The sequence below is a fragment of the Oryctolagus cuniculus genome, chromosome 2 (genome assembly GCF_051225735.1).
Source record: "Oryctolagus cuniculus isolate XC-2025 breed Fujian yellow rabbit chromosome 2, ASM5122573v1, whole genome shotgun sequence".
NCBI lineage: Eukaryota > Metazoa > Chordata > Mammalia > Lagomorpha > Leporidae > Oryctolagus > Oryctolagus cuniculus.
Window position 1 is genome coordinate 189,925,293 of NC_142868.1, and position 17,585 is coordinate 189,942,877.

Here is a 17,585-nt window from a genome sequence, read left to right on the forward strand (position 1 = left end):
GAAAAATGAAAAATGACTTAATAAGAGAGATTATGGTGTTCATGAATCAGAAGATTTTAGTATTTTATTAAGATTTTATTTCTCCCTAACTTGATCTGTAGATTCAGTGCAATTCCTTTCAAAATACTAGTGGGATTTTTTGTAGATAATGACAAACTGATCCTAGAATTCTTGTGGAAATGTGAAGCACCTATAAAGGGAAGGACAGAATAGGAGGACTTAAATTAATTCACTTCAAGACCTTCTGCAAAGATACAGTAATTAAGACAAGGGATCAGTGGAACAGAGTATGGATTATAGAGGAGCATGAGGAAATTTTAGGAGATGATAAATATATTCTTTATCTTGAATTGTGATTTCATAGATGTATAAATCTGTTAAAACTGAAATTGTACATTTGTAAGTATGTGCAATTTATTGTATTTTATTTGTACGTCAAAGATAGAAAATAAAAGATAGCAGACTTAATATTTTGGCCATTATCATTTTTTTTTTAAGATTTATTTATTTATTTGAAAGAGTTACACAGAGAGAAGGAGAGACAGAGAAGGTCTTCCATCCTCTGGTTCACTCCCCAAATAGCTGCCAGAGCTGGGCCAATCCAAAGCCAGGAGCTTCTTTCAGGTCTGGTCTCCCACATGGGTACAGGGGCCCCAGGACTTGGGCCATCTTCTACTGCTTTCTCAGGCCACAGCAGAGAGCTGGATCAGAAGTGGAGCAGCTGGATCTCGAACCAGTGCCCATATGGGATGCCAGTGTTACAGGCCAGTGCATTAACTCACTGCACCACAGTGCCATCCCATAGCCATTATCATTGTTAAAGAAAATAGAACTGGCCATAAACAACATAAACAAGTAAGATGAAAACCTTCAGCATACATTTGGAATCTCAGGAATAATCAATGAATATTGGAATATCAAATTAAGAACTCATGGGATGTATTGAAGAGCCAGGTGAACAAAACAGAAGACAAAATTAGCAGAACTCAGAGCAGCTCAAAAGAAAATACCTGAATTGAGCAACCTAGAAACAGATGCAGAAACACTGAGCAGAACTTAAGAGGATACAATTAGCAGGGTTAACATGGTAAGAGGAGTCCCTATAGAACAAAGAACAGGCAGAAAGAATATTTGAAGTGATAGTGGCTTAAAATTTTCAAATTGCACATGCCTCAACTCAGATTCAGAATTCTCAGCAAACCTCAAGTGAGATAAATACAAAGAAAACTGCATCTGAGCTCAAAGAGTCTAAAAGCTGAAAACCTAAACACAGAGGTAATCTTTTAGTAGCAAGAGGAAAAAATGCACAGTATTTCCCAGTGAGCAAGAGTAAAACTTAAGGAAGACTTTTAAACAGAAATTGTGGAAGGTAAACATCATCTGACGGACTTTAAAGTGTTAAAGGATTTAAAAAAAGTGGAATTTGGTAACAAGAGGGTCTAGCATTGTGGGACAGCAGATCAAGCTACCACCTGCATCACCAGCACCCATATTGAGCACTACTTAGAATACCAGCTGCTCTGATTCCAGTCCAGCTCCCTGCTAATGTGCCTGGGAAGGCAGCAGAAGGTGGTCCAAGTACTTAGGCCTGTGCACCTATGTGGGAGACCATCCTCGAGTTCCTGGCTTCTGGCTTCAACCTGGTCTCACACTAGCTTTTGTGGCCATTTGGAGATTGAACCAGCAGATGAAAGATATCTCTCTCTTTGTCTCTCCCTTTATTTCTTTGTCCCTCTGCCTTTCAAATAGATAAGTAAATCATCTCTTTTTTTAAGAAATATTTATTTGAAAGGCAGAGCTATAGAGAGGCAGAGGCAGAAACAGAGAGAAAAGTCTTCCATTTGCCTGTTCATGCCCTAGACAGCCACACTGCCAGAGCTGCGTGGAGCCAAAGCCAAGAGACAGGAGCTTCCTCTGGGTCTCCTGTGCTGGTGCAGGGCCCCAGGACTTGGGCCATCTTCCTCTGCCCTCCCAGGCCACAGCAGAGGGCTGGAGCAGAAGTGGAGAAGCCGGGACTTGAACCGGAGCTTAAATGGGATGCCAGCACTGCAGGCAGCAGCTCTATCTGATACGCCACAGTGCCAGCCCCGAAAAGTAAATCTTAAAGCTGCTTTCCATAACTAGCAAAGTTATCTTTGAAAAATGAAGGTGAAACATCTTAGTTTTCAGACAGACCAAAACTGAAGAAATTCCTGTTCCATATGCTTGTCCAAAAGAAACAACAAAAAAGGTCTTCAGGTAAAAGACAGATTATCTCAGATAAAAACATGGGAAAACAAAGGGAACAGAGAGAACACTGCATATGGTAAATATGTAGCTAAATATAAAATAGTTATGGCTGTCTAAAATAGCAGAAGTATCTTGAGAAGTTTATGAGATATAAAGGTAAAATATATGAGAACAGCACAAAAAGGAGATTGGAATATATGGAATGAGACTGTTAGAGGGTTCTTGCACCTTTCAGGAAGTAATGTCAATACTAATTTAAGATAAAACATCAGAGGCATGTATTGCAGTCTCTAGAAAAACCACTAAAAATTTTTAGAAGACTGTATGAAGAGCCAGTGAAGACCAAATGAAAGGAATGGAAGAGTGAATACTCAACTAAAATGATGGCAAAAAGGGGAGGAAAAACAACAAGCATGGGACAATGGGACAAATGGGAAGTAGATTGACAGCTAAAATCTAGATACATGCGTTATCATGTTAAGTGTAAGTGGACTAAACAATTGAGTTAAAAACAAGGTTGTATCAGACTGGAGAAAAATATAAGAGTCAACTTTATGCTCTTCATGAGACAATTTTTGTTGTTGTTGTTTGTTTTAATTTTATTTGAAAGGGAGAGGGACAGAGAGTGAGTCTAGACAGAGACAGATCTTAAATCTGCTAGTTCATTCCCCAAACACCTGCATCATTCAGGCCTGGGCCAGGCTGAAACCAGGAGCCTGGAACTCTATCCAAGTCTCCCATTTGGGGGGGCAGTTTATTTGAGCTGCCATCTACTGCCTCCTAGTGTGTGTGTCAGCAGGAAGCTAGACTGGAAGTGGAGAAGCTGGAACTAGAACCAGGCACTCCAGGATGGGATGTGGGTATCCCTCGGCAAAGTCACTGTGTCAGCCACCTGCCCCTACAAGACACTTTAAATGTTAATATGATGACAGAGAAAGAGCCTAAGTAAAACTAGCAAAAGACACCATGCAAATATTAACCAAAAGAAAGCTGGTAAAGCTGTATTAATAACAAACAAGAATTTATGCAGGAAGTATTAGGAAAAAACAAAGAGGCATTTCATGTTGATAAATTTTACTTTACAAATAACATGTAGGTGTCTAATAGCACAGTATCAAAATACATTCAAGGCAAAGTAGGATTGACAGTTATAGTTGGAAATTTTAATAGAATTTTTTCAATGACCAATGGAACAATCATGCAAGTCAATAATGCTATAGAAAATTTAAATTATACAATTAACCAAACTACCACAGAATATGGATTGTTTTTGAAATGTATGTGGAACTTTTGCCAAAATAGATCTTCTTCCTAGTCATAGCATGTCAAGAAATTTCAAAAGATTGAAGTCATAACTAATGCAGAGTAAAATAAAATAGAAATAACAGAAAGATAAACCCAGATGTTAGTTAGGAAGCACAATTCTAAATAAAAAGAACTGAGAACTAGAAAGGTATTTTGAACCAAACAGTAAAAATAAAACATATCAAAAAACTTTCAAGATACAGCCATAGGATTTCTCAGAAAGTAATTTATTGCTCTGAGTACCTGTGGTAGTGGAAAAGGAAGGCTGCACATGAATGGTCTATATAAGTTTTATCTCTGGATGCTAGAAAAAGAAAGGCAATTACAAACTGCAGTAGGAGGATATAATGAAGATAGAAGAATGGGAATTGCATACTAGAAAGCCAGTATACAAAAGAAGTGAAACAGTAGCTAGTCTGAGGGGAACCATGCATAATGGCCACCTGATTAGTGACAGATGCTACTGCAGGCCTGTGAGAAAGGGGTGATCTTGTGAATAGCCCTGGGTTCAAACCACTGGGTGTTCATTGGGAAAAATAAATAAAAGCAAATAAACGTTGACTGCCTACCTGAAATGTCCAAAAAATATTTAAAAATTGATCTGAGACCTAAAGGTAAAATGTAAAATAATAAAGCTTCCAGAAGAGAGTTTCTTCATGAAAATTTTAACAGGACATAAAAAGCAATAACCTACTCAAGAAAAAAGATTGATAACTTATACTTTATTAAAATTCTCTTCATCAGAAAGAACACTAAGAGTCTGAAGAAAAGCTATAGACTAGGGAAAATATTTGCAATACATAATAAAGGAGGCTTTTAAAGAATAGTAAGTAATAAGATAGACGGCATACTTTAAAAGGATCAAAAGACTTAAACATGAACTTCATAAATTAAAATGTCCAACTGATGAATAAGCACATGAAAAAGTACTCAGAATCATTAGTCATCCGAAAAATACAAATAGATACCACAGTAAGTTACTATTACACGTCTGTTAGAATGACTGAAACACAAGACTGGCAGTTCAGTGCTGTTGAAGATGTGGCATTAGAACTCATACATTGCCGATGGCAGTATTATTTCATAGAACTAATTTAAAAACCTGTCTGTCAATGTCTGCTAAAGTACTTTCACTCTTTGGCACAAACCCAAGAAAAATGGGTGCTTGTGTCCTCAAAGAGATACTCCACATATGTTTAGCTGCTACAGTAGTGAAAAAAAAATAGCCAAATGTTCACTTGTTAGCAACAGAATTTTTTAAATAGTGGATTGAAAATATTGGAAGCAGTGTGTCTGTTACATAAAACTGGTTGGTGCTGTTTTTTGTTTTTTACTTTGTGTACCTGTATATCTGAATTTCATTAATTGTTTTTTGTTTGTTTTACTGTTCCACTGGACCTGTATTTGTAAAGAAATATTTTTTGAGGTATTTTTGTGTTTCAATACATTTATGTCATTATTTAGCCATTGTAAACCTCTTCAATTTGACCCTGTGTCTGCCAGCATAACCACTAGATGTCACTGTAATTCAAGTAATTAAAAAAAAAAAATTACCTCAGTCTTTTAGAATGTTTACAACTGTCAGAGTTATAGGAAAACTGATATAAATCCCTTATTTTGAATTAACAGTAATGGTAAGAAAAAGTTTTCAATTTGATTTTCATGCTAAAACGAAAGGCACTTTTTTTTTTTTTAAGATTATTATTACTTTTTTGAGAGGTAGAATTACAGACAGAGAGAGGGAGAGACAGAGAAAAAGGTCTTCCATCTCCTGGTTCACTCCCGGAATGGCTGCAGTGGCCAGAGCTGGGCCGATCCAAAGCCAGGAGCCAGGAACTTCTGGGTCTCCCACATGGGTACAAGAGCCCAAGCACTTGGGTCATCTTCCACTGCTTTTCCAGGCCATAGCAGACAATTGGATCAAAAGAGGAGAAGCCAGGACATGAACTGGCACCCATAAGGGATGCTGGCGCTGCAGTCAGAGGCGTAACCTACTTATGGCACAGTGCTGGCCCATGAAAAGCACTGTTAACATAGGTGTAGATCACTTTCATTATAAAATACTTTTGAGTGGGGTAGATACCACTTCCAGTCACTACATAATTGTTTTCTTTGGTTTACATAACTGCAAGCCTATTTATTTGCTTGTATTGCAAAGAATTTAATCTTTCTGTGTACTTTGTTTTTTTGTTCCTTATCACCTCGTTCTCTTGAAGGTTCAGCCTGGAGAGGGCAATAAAGCTGCCTTCAATGATATGCGAGCCCTGTCCGGAGGCGAGCGGTCTTTCTCCACTGTGTGCTTCATTCTTTCCTTGTGGTCCATTGCTGAATCCCCTTTCAGATGCCTGGATGAGTTTGATGTCTACATGGTATTGTTAAAATTTAAATTGTCCAATTTTTGTTTGTTTGTTTGTGTGAAACATATTTCAAAAGAAGCAAAATTTTCTTTAGTTTTACCATTGGCAGCAAAGGCCCTTCCCTGGCATTTGAGTCTGTGATTAGTGGTGGAGAAGGGAATGTAGGTTCCTCCTTGCTGTCATCCAGTCCTCTGGAGACCCTCTCTCTCCTGGATTTTATATCTTCTCTGCCATCATGGATAACAGTACTTCCTTTAGCTTCTTTCCTAGCTTATTTTTGTTCAGAGAGCTTTCTCATTTTCACACAGTACGCCACCTTTGCTTTGACCAACTCTAACTGCTGTTAGCTCTTTCTTCCTTTACATCCACACTTTTTACAAGCATGTTTGACTTTGAGGTTAAAACCTAGAATTTGAGACCTACCTCTGCCACCGGTTACCCAATGCCTTTAGGCAGGCTATTTATCCTTTTGGGCTCTCAGTTTCTATAAGACAGGATAACTAACACATCCTGCTTCACAGCGTTGTAGTGAGGTCAAGCAAAGTCTTGCATGTAATGCAGTTACTATGCTGCAGGCACTTGCTGAGTTTTCATGAACTAGTAATTCATTATTCTCTTCCTGTCTTTGTGTCTCACATCCATTATAATCTGAGTTTAGACTGCTCTGATCCAGCAAAACTTGTTTAGCAAAAGTCATAAATGAGCTTTGAATCTTCCTTTATTTCTTTGAAGTATTTTGTACCACAGGCTTATCTCCCCTTTTCTGGTATTACCGTGTTCTAGTCCTGTGCTCAGTCCTCCAAGCTGCCTCCCTTAAGTGATTGAGGGCTTCATTGACTTGTTATGCTGTGGCTGTTACTCCTGGATACCTCCTATCCTCCCTATCCCCTATATGCATGTAGTAGTCCCCAAACCTCTGCCTGCAAGTGAACACCCACCAAAATGGAAGCATCTCATCCTTACATTTCTTCTGTACTCTAAATCCAGGTGCCCTCTACCTGTCAGACTTGACCTGGTAAACAGCCAACATCTTAAACTCAGTGTGCCTGAAAGTCACTGTACCTTTCTTTCCAAGCCTCTTTTTCCTGAGTTCTGTCCCTGGATTAATGGCAGGTGTTATTAAAGCCCCAATCACTAACTGTGCTATATCTTTGAATCTTCCCACGTTGTTACTTACACACTAAATATGACCTCTCTCTGCTCTTCTTTTAAGTCTTTCTGTGGTCTCTACTGTTTTCTCCCACTCTTCTCACTACTTCTCACTTCTTGGCTTACTATAACCCCCTGTTGTTAAAACTGCTGATTTTAATATTTGTAAAATTGATTACCCTTCAATGATTGACTATTATATATAAAATTAAAATTTCATTCTCCAGCATGAATCTGAAGCTTTTCATGATAATAGTATCTGTGGACTCTTTAGCTATGCTGAGCTATTTGTAGTTTTCCAAACATGATGCCCCTGCCAAGTGTGCTCTGTTTCATTGTGTATCAAACTCAGCTAATCTTTCAAGCCTTGACTCAAATGTCTTCTTTCTGCAGCCTTCTACATCCAACTGCAGAGCCCTGCCAGGCAGGATTAGGAACTTCTCAGAGTTTCCTTGGCACTGCCTTACATCAGCTCCAGATGTTATATTATCTTTGCGTTCTGAAATACATTATTATATATTATTTTATTGTTGCAGTCACCTGCTTTCATGTCTGGCTGTCCTACCATATTATAGCCCTTTTGAGGTATCAACCATGTCTTAATTATATTTATGGCATCTTCATGCCTAACCATACTGAACTTTTAGAAAATGCTATTCACAAGTGAGAGTTTAAGCTTGTGAATTTTGTGTAGTCTTCACTATCGAATTTTTCCTAATATCATGGTGAGAGATGGGTTAAAAACTCCTCTGAGATACAAATCAGAAAAGATGATTATTCTTGCCATGAAGTGTTTTTGTCCAAAATGGCATCATGGAGTCATTTCACCTATCTTGTAGGTCAGATTTATTTCTTACAGTTTCTTTTTCTTTCTGAAACTTTTAGATTCCAAAATTAGATTCATTTTGTAGCATTTAGTTGTATCATTAGAATCCAATTTTTTGAGGGAAGGGCCATAATATAAATACTTCTGACTACAGAAATTATGTGGAATATTTATAAATGTTTCTTCAATCATTTTCCTCTAATAATTTTGATATTGTCTTTTCTTTCACTATATGCATTTCTTGATGTCATAGATAAGGGTATTAGATGAGCCCCAGATGAAAATTTTGGAGTAGATATCAGCCATCAAAATGCTGCTTTTATAGAAATGTGACTGACACAATTCTGACTTTCTCCTTTGTTCTTCAGGATATGGTTAATAGGAGAATTGCAATGGACATGATACTTAAGATGGCAGATTCCCAGCGTTTTAGACAATTTATCTTGCTTACACCTCAAAGCATGAGGTAACTTTTAATAACTTTCTGTTAATATATAAATACATATGTATATAAAGGGAAAGAAATATTTTATAATCTTCATTTGTAAAATGCACATGCATAAATGATCATTGAAAAGAAAAATTAGTGTCTGTTAGATCTGGAGATTTAAGATGACTTTTGTTACATATATTTAAAATCTTGTTTGTGTTATCTTTTTATAGCTGAAATAAGTGAATGGAATATGATGATTGGCTTGTTTTTGTTTTTTTTTCTTTCTTTTTTTTATTTATTTTATTTGAAAGGGAAAAGAGATATCTCCTATCCTTTGATTCACTCCCCAAATGCCTACCACAGCCAGGGCTAGGCCAGGCTGAATCAAGGAACTAGGCCAGGCCGAATCCAGGAATCTTGATCTCCCATGTGGGTGATAGGGACCCAAATACTTGAACCATCATCTGCGTCTTCTAAGGTGTGCATTAGCAAAAAGCTCATTCAGAAGCAGAGAAACTGATAACTTGAACCAGGCACTCTGAAAAGGGATGTGGGCATCGCAAGTCACAACTCAAGCCACTGTGTGAAACACCTACTCCAACTTGTTGCTGTTTCTATTTTGAATTTGCTCGTTTGTGGTTATCATGGCCATCTTATGTAATTTTAGTAATTCTCTTTAGACTAAAGAAATAATTCAGGATATCTCTAGTCTTGGCGACATACAAATACCAATACTTCTGAATGAAGAACTTTCTTCTCTTCTGCCAGTCAACATTTATTGGTTACTTTCATGTTTTAGGCGCTGTGTCACTATGTCTAAAAGAGTGATGTGATCTTTTAGAGATTTAAATTTGTGATTGGGAATTGTCAGGTAACTCCTTCTGGGCTAGATAAGAACAGGAGTTAAAAATGATCAATATATAAATGTCCTTTATTTTGTTTTTCCTCCAGACTAAAAACCTATGGGCTCTAGCAAGATTTTTTTCTTTTAAGTGAAAGTAAATTAATTCCTTGTTGCAAGTTATATCTCCCTTAGAACTCTAGATAGTAGTAAGACAGATCGCAAGGGCTGGCATTGTGGAATAGTGGGTAAAAGCTACCACCTGCAATGCCAGCAACCTATATGAGCTCTGGTTCCAGTCCTGGCTGCTCCACTTCCTATCCAGTTCTCTGCTAAATGTGTGTGGGAAAGCAGTGGAGGAGGGCCCAAGTGTTTGGACCCCGGCACCCGAATAGGAGACCTGGAAAAAACTCCTGGGTCTTAGCTTCGGGCTCGCCCCGCTCTGGCTGTTGCAGCCATTTGTGAAGTGAACCAGCAGATAGAAAACCTCTTTCTCTGATTCTCCCCCTCTCTCTAACTGCCTGTCAAATCAATAAATCTTTAAAAAAAAAATAAAGTCCTGTTATTAGAGGGTAACAGTCATGTAGATTTATATTTTCTTGTGGTAGTGTTAGAACTTTTTGTAATGGGTAAGAATTTTCATAGACATATGAATTCTTAATTTTGCTTCTTTTAGCTCACTTCCTTCAAGTAAACTGATTAGAATTCTTCGGATGTCTGACCCAGAAAGAGGACAGACTACGTTGCCATTCCGACCTGTGACTCAAGGGGAAGAAGATGACCAAAGTTGATATGGAACTTGACATTTCTTGTCTTCATGTTGAAAGATTTGTAAAGGGAAGAAAATTCTGGACTATGACATAATAAAATGAGACTGGAATAAAAGAAACTCCTTTATATCTCTGTCTACAATAAAATGTCTAAACAAGCCTAGAAGTGCAAGTACAACCAGCAATTTTAAATTACTATTACTTTCCTTTGAGAAATCAATTTCATAGTACCGTTTTTCAATCTTTTTAAGTTTTTTTTCTTACCATCTACTTTTATAGATTCTTTTTCAGAAGTAAAATTTTGTACATATGCACATGTACATATCTGTTCGGTTTGGGTTCATTTATATAGTATTTTGTAAGAATTAAAATAAAAGTTTAAGCACCTGATTATGTATAGTTTTGCTTTTCCAAAGTATTTTATGGTATTACTATCAAATGCAGGTGAGAGAGGAATTTCTCCTTGCAGAGGGTGGGGTATAAGGGCAGGCTGTGGACAAGGATGGGCTTACCACAGACTTTGGTTTTTATTAGTTACATCAGATCTATGCAGGGCTGTACATTCTTGTCTAAAATCCTGCCCTCCAGGCAATTTTTAACTCCAGAGATGCAACTATATATGTAACTTCTAATTTTTTTACTTCATCAAGTTGAAGATGCTGCATATCCATTTACAAGACATTTTACAAAGCACTGAGCCACTGCCAGCTCTTACATGATGCTTTTTTTCTCAGTCCTTGAACTGTCCTTCCCCCAACTAAGCACCTGTAACTGTGTCAAAACTTGATAATGACGTGGTTTTTCACCCTACCTGGGAACACTTGCCTGGCTTACGTAATTGCTCAGTGTGCAATGCAGGAGCTTTCAGGTTCAGATGTATCCGAGAGGGAAGATGGGCCAGAAGCACCAGGCAGCCCAAACTGAGAGAAGCGCTGGGAAAATCGGGAGTGGACAGTGGCTTCTTGCAGAACTGGTGGGAGTAGCTGGTGGTTAAAATAGCCCAGGGCCAAGCTGTTGGTGAGCTGACATCAGTTACAGAACATACTGACCTTGGTGATATTACAAAGTGTGCTGCTTAAATGATCACATAGAATATATTGTAAAAAAAAAAAAAATCATCTGTGAGATTTTTTTTTAAAAGAAAATGACTAGGATTGCTGCCTGATTAGCTGAACTTTTTAAACACATTGGATATCAACAGGAAGCATTACTTATATTATTTCAGTAAGTATTAAAATATTTATGAAATTGAAGAAAATATTTTAAGAACAGTATTTTACAAGCAGAGACACTTCTGCAGTTGGGAAAACTGGATTTTTTTTTTTTTTGATGAAAGAGTGAGTCCAATTTAGTCTTAAATTGCCAAATAAGAAGTCCAAAATTTGTGCTTTCTACTCTAAGAATTTACAGAAAAAAGAAAATGTATGGTGAATGTTTTAAGTATTCCCCACTGACCACACAAAGTCTGATTCTTAAGTTATATTTATAACTGACTTGTATCATTTAACATACATGTACTTTTTCAAATTTAAAATGGAAGTAGAATATGCCAAATGCATAAACTTATTAGCTAAAGAATTTCAGTGTCTGAGTTTTTATGATAGTTCTGAATGTTTTGCTTCTTAATACACAATGGGAAATTTAATCTTTGATTAAAGAGTTGAAGAATATTCACTGCTTTGGTCTTAGAGCCATCATAAGTGATTCATTTACTGTTCTAAATTCTAGTAATAGTAATTAGAAAAATAGAAATTGTCCTTTTAAAATGTGTAACTTCCAAAAATAAAATTTTAATTTATATGTATTAAGATTATGCTTTTGTGAATTGGGTAAGATAGTGTTAATTAACTATGTCTAGCCTCCCTAGGAGTGGTGACTTAAATGCATCACAAAGGCTACTTTCAAACCTAGTTATCCCTGCAGCTATGACTGAAGTAACTGGGAAACAGGCTTGAATCCTAAGTTTTCCCTTCTCAAATCTGGATGGAAATGATTAAAATCAATCTCGGAATGACAAAAACCAAAGTAAAGCAAACCAAGTAAAGAAAGGTATGAATACTATATACTTTCTCAAATTGATAACAAAAGATTCAGGTATTATCTTAAATATTCTCCAAAATTTTATTTCTCCCTTTTATCTCCTAGTACCTTTTTTTAATGTCTTCAAAATGTCTGTGCTGTTTATGTATGGAGATCAAAATGCTTAAATTCTTTGTCAGAAACTGTCAGCTGGGATTCAGGATCAGAAATGCTGACTGTGATGTAAACAAGAAATCAGAATGATGAAAATTTCTGAGTGCATGTTAGATGCAGGGAGGATGATAGTGTCCCTGATGCCATGAGGCAGTAAGATTAGATTCATGGCTTACACATTCACAAAGATGCCTTCTGCTTTGACCATGCAGGTTTTCAGGACATTGGTTTGAAACTTTTAACCACCCTAAAAGTTTAAACCATTACTGATGTTTTGTAATTTGAACTAAAAGTCCTCGGGCTTGAAGAATTATCAAAACATTGCATGCATAAGGACAGGATTGGTAAAGGAATAATATAGATTTAAATATTGTTTCTTTGAGTCAGCACATGGCATTTTCTTTAATTCTCAGTAATATTGATAATTGAATGTTTAGTCTTGCAATGAGCATCTGGGTAGAATTCCCAGCAACAGAAGTGACTTGAGTCTATGCTCTAATAGCAAGCTTAAGAAGGCTTTTGCTGTGTAGTTTTTCTCCAGTTAAGAATATAGATATTAAGCAATTCAAAAGTATTAAGTTCGTGTCATGTGCTAGGGTCTGTTTTATACTACAGTGAGTGATATTGAAGCTGCTGTTGGGGAGCTTAAAATTAGTTAGATATAAGGCCCTGTATCATTTCAGATCATGGTAGTTCCTGTGAATAATAAAGCAGACTAAGGATTAGAGGAGACTGGAGAGGAGTGGTATTTTAGGGGAAGTGTTCAAGGAAGACTTGGAAAAAGTATTTGAGCAGAGGTCTGAAATGGCAGGCTTTGGGAACATATATAGGGCAGTAATTCCAGGCATTGGAAGTTGGTGCACAGTTGCTGTGGTGAGAAAGAACTTCGTGCATAGGAATCCTAAGGCCAGTCTGTAGAGCTTTGTGAACACAGGTTCAGAAGTAGTAAGAAACAAGATCATGTGAGATCTAAACCAGGTGTTTTAGACCTGTCAGACAAGCATTTTAAGAGAATCACACCTGCTGTGTGAGTAGATTAGAGTGAGGCAAAAAATACAGTGAGCGATTGAGACTTGCAGTGGTCCAGCTAAGAGATCTCAGTGATTTGGACTAAGGTGGTGGAGACAGAAGCATGCAGATTTGGAGTAGAGTCAGCAGGACTTACGATCAGAGTACTGGAGTTTGAGAGGAATCATGGATTACTGCCTTGGGGCCTGGAGCCTAAGTAAGTGGATGCGGAATAAAGCTATCTACAGAGATAGCGAAGATGCAGAGTGGAGGGCAGTGCAGGGGCAGCTGACTGAGAATGTGATAGTCAATATTTACTCAAACATTAGTTACTTGAGATAGCAGTTTAGTTGCTCATGTGCTTGATCAGTGTTAAGAACTTGGAAAACAGTAACATGGCCTAGCAATCTGGAAATCAGCAAAATGCTGGGGAAAATCCATACTGTTGAAAAGCTTAGTTTATGAGAAAGGAGCTGAGGAAGCCGGGTGTCAGTCTACTTAGAAGTTTTGGTTGACTCTCAGTGCCTTGCTGGACTTCACTGTAAACCTCTCTGAAGACATCTGAGCCCAGGCTTTACTTCTTGGTTTCGGGCTATGGAAAGTGAAGCATCTAAGAAAGGAGTTTGTATTCATCCAGATACAGATCCTGAATGAATTACAGAAAGAATGAAGCCTTAGAGCAAGCTGATTTTCCTCTCGTGTAAAGTTTGGAGTTCAATAAATAGAGAGGGAATATGTAAACTTAGGACTCACAAATGCAGAAAGAGTTGACGCTAGAAAATAAAGATACTTAGGGACATTCTCCCTTTAGAGGGATTAAATAGCTAATCAGTACAGTAATTAAGATGGCCCCTGCATGTGAACAATAGCCATTAGAACCTAGGGCCGCTTGAGTGAGAGGATGCCTGTAGTTAGTCCTTCAGACAGGAACCGCTGGCTGTTGGAGATACAGAGGCTGGCGAGGAGCCCTGTGGCAGCCTGTATGTTTAGATGGCACTCAGTTGCACTGTTGGGTTAAACATACACCTCAGTTCATGGCTCACCTTCAGCATTGGCCCATGTAATACTTTTTTTTTTCTTTTTAAGATTTTATTTATTTATTTGACAGGTAGAGTTACAGACAGTGAGAGGGAGAGACAGGGAGAAAGGTCTTCCTTCCATTGGTTCACTCACCCAGTGACCGCAACTGCCGGAGCTATGCCGATCTGAAGCCAGGAGCCAGGTGCTTCTTCCTGGTCTCCCATGCAGGTGCAGGGGCCCAAGCACATGGGCCATCCTCCACTGCCTTCCCAGGCCACAGCAGAGAGCTGGACTGGAAGAGGAGCAGCCCGGGACTAGAACCCAGCGCCCACGTGGGATGCAGGCGCCACAGGCGGAGGATTAACCTAGTGTGCCATGGCACCAGCCCCCATATAATACTTTGAAATTTTTGTTTTGTTTTGTTTCTCCAAAATTTTATTTTAATTTAAATTACAAGGCCAGCCAGGTAGTCTAAGAAATTCAGTTTTCCTCAGGAGAAAGGAAATGCTTTCATGGCATTGCGAACAACTATGTACATCTGTCCCATTTACCTTAAAGGGTTAAAAATTGCATTAAGTAACTGCCATATATAAAATGAAACCTTTATAACACAAAAAAACTACTTCTAGTACAGTAGTTCTGGTACTATGAATAGACTTAGTGATCATAACTTCAAATGCAGCTGTTCAACTATGACTGTTTTCACGTTGTTTTGTTTTAAAACAGAGGTTGATATGCCCTCAGCACCCCCTGCAGTAGGGACACAGGGGCAGCTCTCTCTGAGGCCACCCCTCCCATCCTCACAGAGAAGGGCCCTGGGGCTACGACATAACCACCAGAGTGGAAGTCGTGGTGTCTAAAGTTCTAAGAGCTGGCCTGGCAGGGAACACTTCTTGGCATTTGTCGTGGATGTTTTCACACTAAATCCAGGCGCACAGCATTAGCACACGGGAGCCGCAACACCGCGTCACGACTACATTTGTCTGAAACATGCAGTCTTCCAGATCAGATTGCTTTCCCTATGTCTGGTAGAAAAACATGAATTATTTCACACAGATTCTTATAAAGATGGCCTCAGGAAAACCAGTTACAATGTAGACTGCCATTTTAATGAAATAGAATTAAATACATCTATTTCTGGAGCTATTTTCCTACTTGGTGTTCCACAGAGGAGACTTAAAAGCTGCTGAAACATCTCCATTCTTCATTCCCTGTCTCAGACTATATTCCTAATATGGCCAAAATAGATTCCTCCCAAGTGCTTTCCTTGTCTTATAGAATCCAACTGTCTTCTCCATGACTTGGGCACATTGTAACTCACTTTTAACCAATAGACTGTGACTTCCAAGGCTAGGTCAGAAAAGGCAATGAGGGGGCCAGCATTGCGTAGTGGGTAAGGCCTCCGCATGTGATGTTGACATCCCATATGAGCGCTGGTTCGAGTCCTGGCTGCTCTATTTCTGATCCAGCTCGCTGCTAATGTGCCTGGGAATGCAGCAGAGGATGGCCGAAGGACTTGGGCCTGTGCCCATGCGGAAGACCCGGAAGAAGCTCAGGCTCCTGGCTTCCGACTGGCTCAACTCCCGCTGTTGGCTGCCAGTTGGGGAGTAAACCAGCAGATTGAAGATCTCTCTCTGTAAATAGCCTTTCAAATAAAGAGAATAATAATAGTAATAAAATGGCCTTGATCTCTAGAATACTCATTGGCGTTCTAAATGGCTCGCCATGCTGTCATGAAACCCACCTGGTTTTCTTGAGGCTGCCCCATAATGTGGAAACCTAATTTTCCTGTGTGGAGAAACCACAGGGAGAGGTCAGGCCAGCCCTCAGCTGATCCATCATCTACCTTTAATGATGGAAGATACCAAGCCAGAACTCTCCACACACTAATACATGGCCACAAAAACCAGAATTATCTTAAACTACTAAATTTTGGGGTGATTTGTTACATGGCAACAGTAATAAGAGGGGCCGGCGCTGTGGTGCAGCAGGTTAAAGCCCTGGCCTGAAGCGCTGGAATCCCATGTGGGTGCTGGGCACATGGAAGACCTCTCTCTCCGTCTGCCTCTCTCTAACTCTGTCTTTCAAATAAATAAATCTTTAAAAAAATAGAACAGGTTTTTTTTTAAAGATTTATTTATTTTTTTACTTGAGAGTCAGAGTTACACATAGAGAGGAGGTGCAGAGAGAGAGAGAGAGAGAGAGGTCTTCCATCCGATGGTTCACTCCCCAATTGGCCGCAATGGCTGGAACTGTGCAGATCAGGAGTCAAGAGCCAGGAGCTTCTTCCAGGACTTCCACGTGGGTGCAGGGGCCCCAGGACTTGGACCATCTTCTGCTATCCCAGGCTATAGCAGAGGGCTGGATCGGAATGGGAGCAGCCGGTACTAGAACCGGCGCCCTTATGGGATGCCGGCACTTCAGGCCAGGGTGTTAACCTTCTGTGCCACAGTGGTGGCCCCAGAACAGGTTTTGGAAACTAGAATAGGTACCAGAATAATCTAAACCACACAGCACTTGCTTGAGGGTCTTGGGGAGATAGGTTATGGGTTTAAAGGGCTTTCCTGAAAATGTTAACAAGCCTGGAGTCTCAAGAATGCTTTCTGTGAGGACTAAAGATGCAACTAGACCTGAGAGAAAAGGAGACCATTGTTTAGTAGTGGAGAGTGTATCGACTTGATGCCATGGTAATAATGGAAGATAGGAAATGTAGCTAATAAGCCACATGATCCAGCTAAGGAGATGTCTAGATTGAAAATGAGAAGTACCCCCTGGATGCCTCTAGCTACCTGTAGCAAAATGTGAGAGATGAACTAAATGACAAATGATTGCATGGAAGGAAGCCAGGATGCTTTTCATTCTCAAACTCTAAGGTTGGCAAATGATTTTCAAATTGTGAAATGGCTTCAGTGCAAAAATTAAATCCAGGCTGGGGCTATGAGATTCTTTTTCAGTACCTCAACACCTAAGCTAGTGTTTTTAGAGCTTTTCAGATACAACCTAAAGGTGTGTCTTAAATTCTTTCTTTAAACAATAGGACTTTCAATACTATCAGGGGTCTTGTTCCATAGCAATCTCATAATGAACCTCATAGGTTTTATAAGTTGATGCATAAGAAATGTCTATCTTTTTAAAAAGAATTGTATCTGCTTAGACTGAAAGAGGGACAGTACAAAATGAAAAGCAGTCTATACTTCCAAGCTTTTATGGCTGGCAGGAGACTGAGAAAACCACTCCTGTGTAAACAGACTTTTTATTATGAAAAGAAGATAGCTCAGAGGAACACAGAAGGCAGAGCACAAAGGCATGGAGAACAACCCCAGGTGCAGGACTGAGCCCCAGTCAAGGGACTTACAAGATGTATTTGTCTGGATTTCAAAATTGCCATGGACCTTGTCACTGCCCCCTTTTTGGAATGTGTGTGTCCATTGCTGTTATTCTACATCTACACAAT

General features: G+C 39.0%; 1 protein-coding gene across 3 annotated transcripts in view; it reads left to right on the forward strand.

Annotated features, from left to right (window-relative positions):
* SMC6 (structural maintenance of chromosomes 6) overlaps positions 1-10,300 on the forward strand; it is a 99,847-nt gene extending 89,547 nt beyond the window's left edge. For all 3 annotated transcript variants that reach the window (XM_051840235.3, XM_089327828.1, XM_089327829.1), the window contains 3 exons: positions 5,751-5,903; positions 8,235-8,332; positions 9,817-10,300. In XM_051840235.3, the coding sequence (XP_051696195.1) occupies positions 5,751-5,903; positions 8,235-8,332; positions 9,817-9,931 (366 nt within the window). In that variant the 3' untranslated portion in view covers positions 9,932-10,300. The remainder of the gene's footprint in view (positions 1-5,750; positions 5,904-8,234; positions 8,333-9,816) is intronic.
* Positions 10,301-17,585: the final 7,285 nt, after the last annotated feature.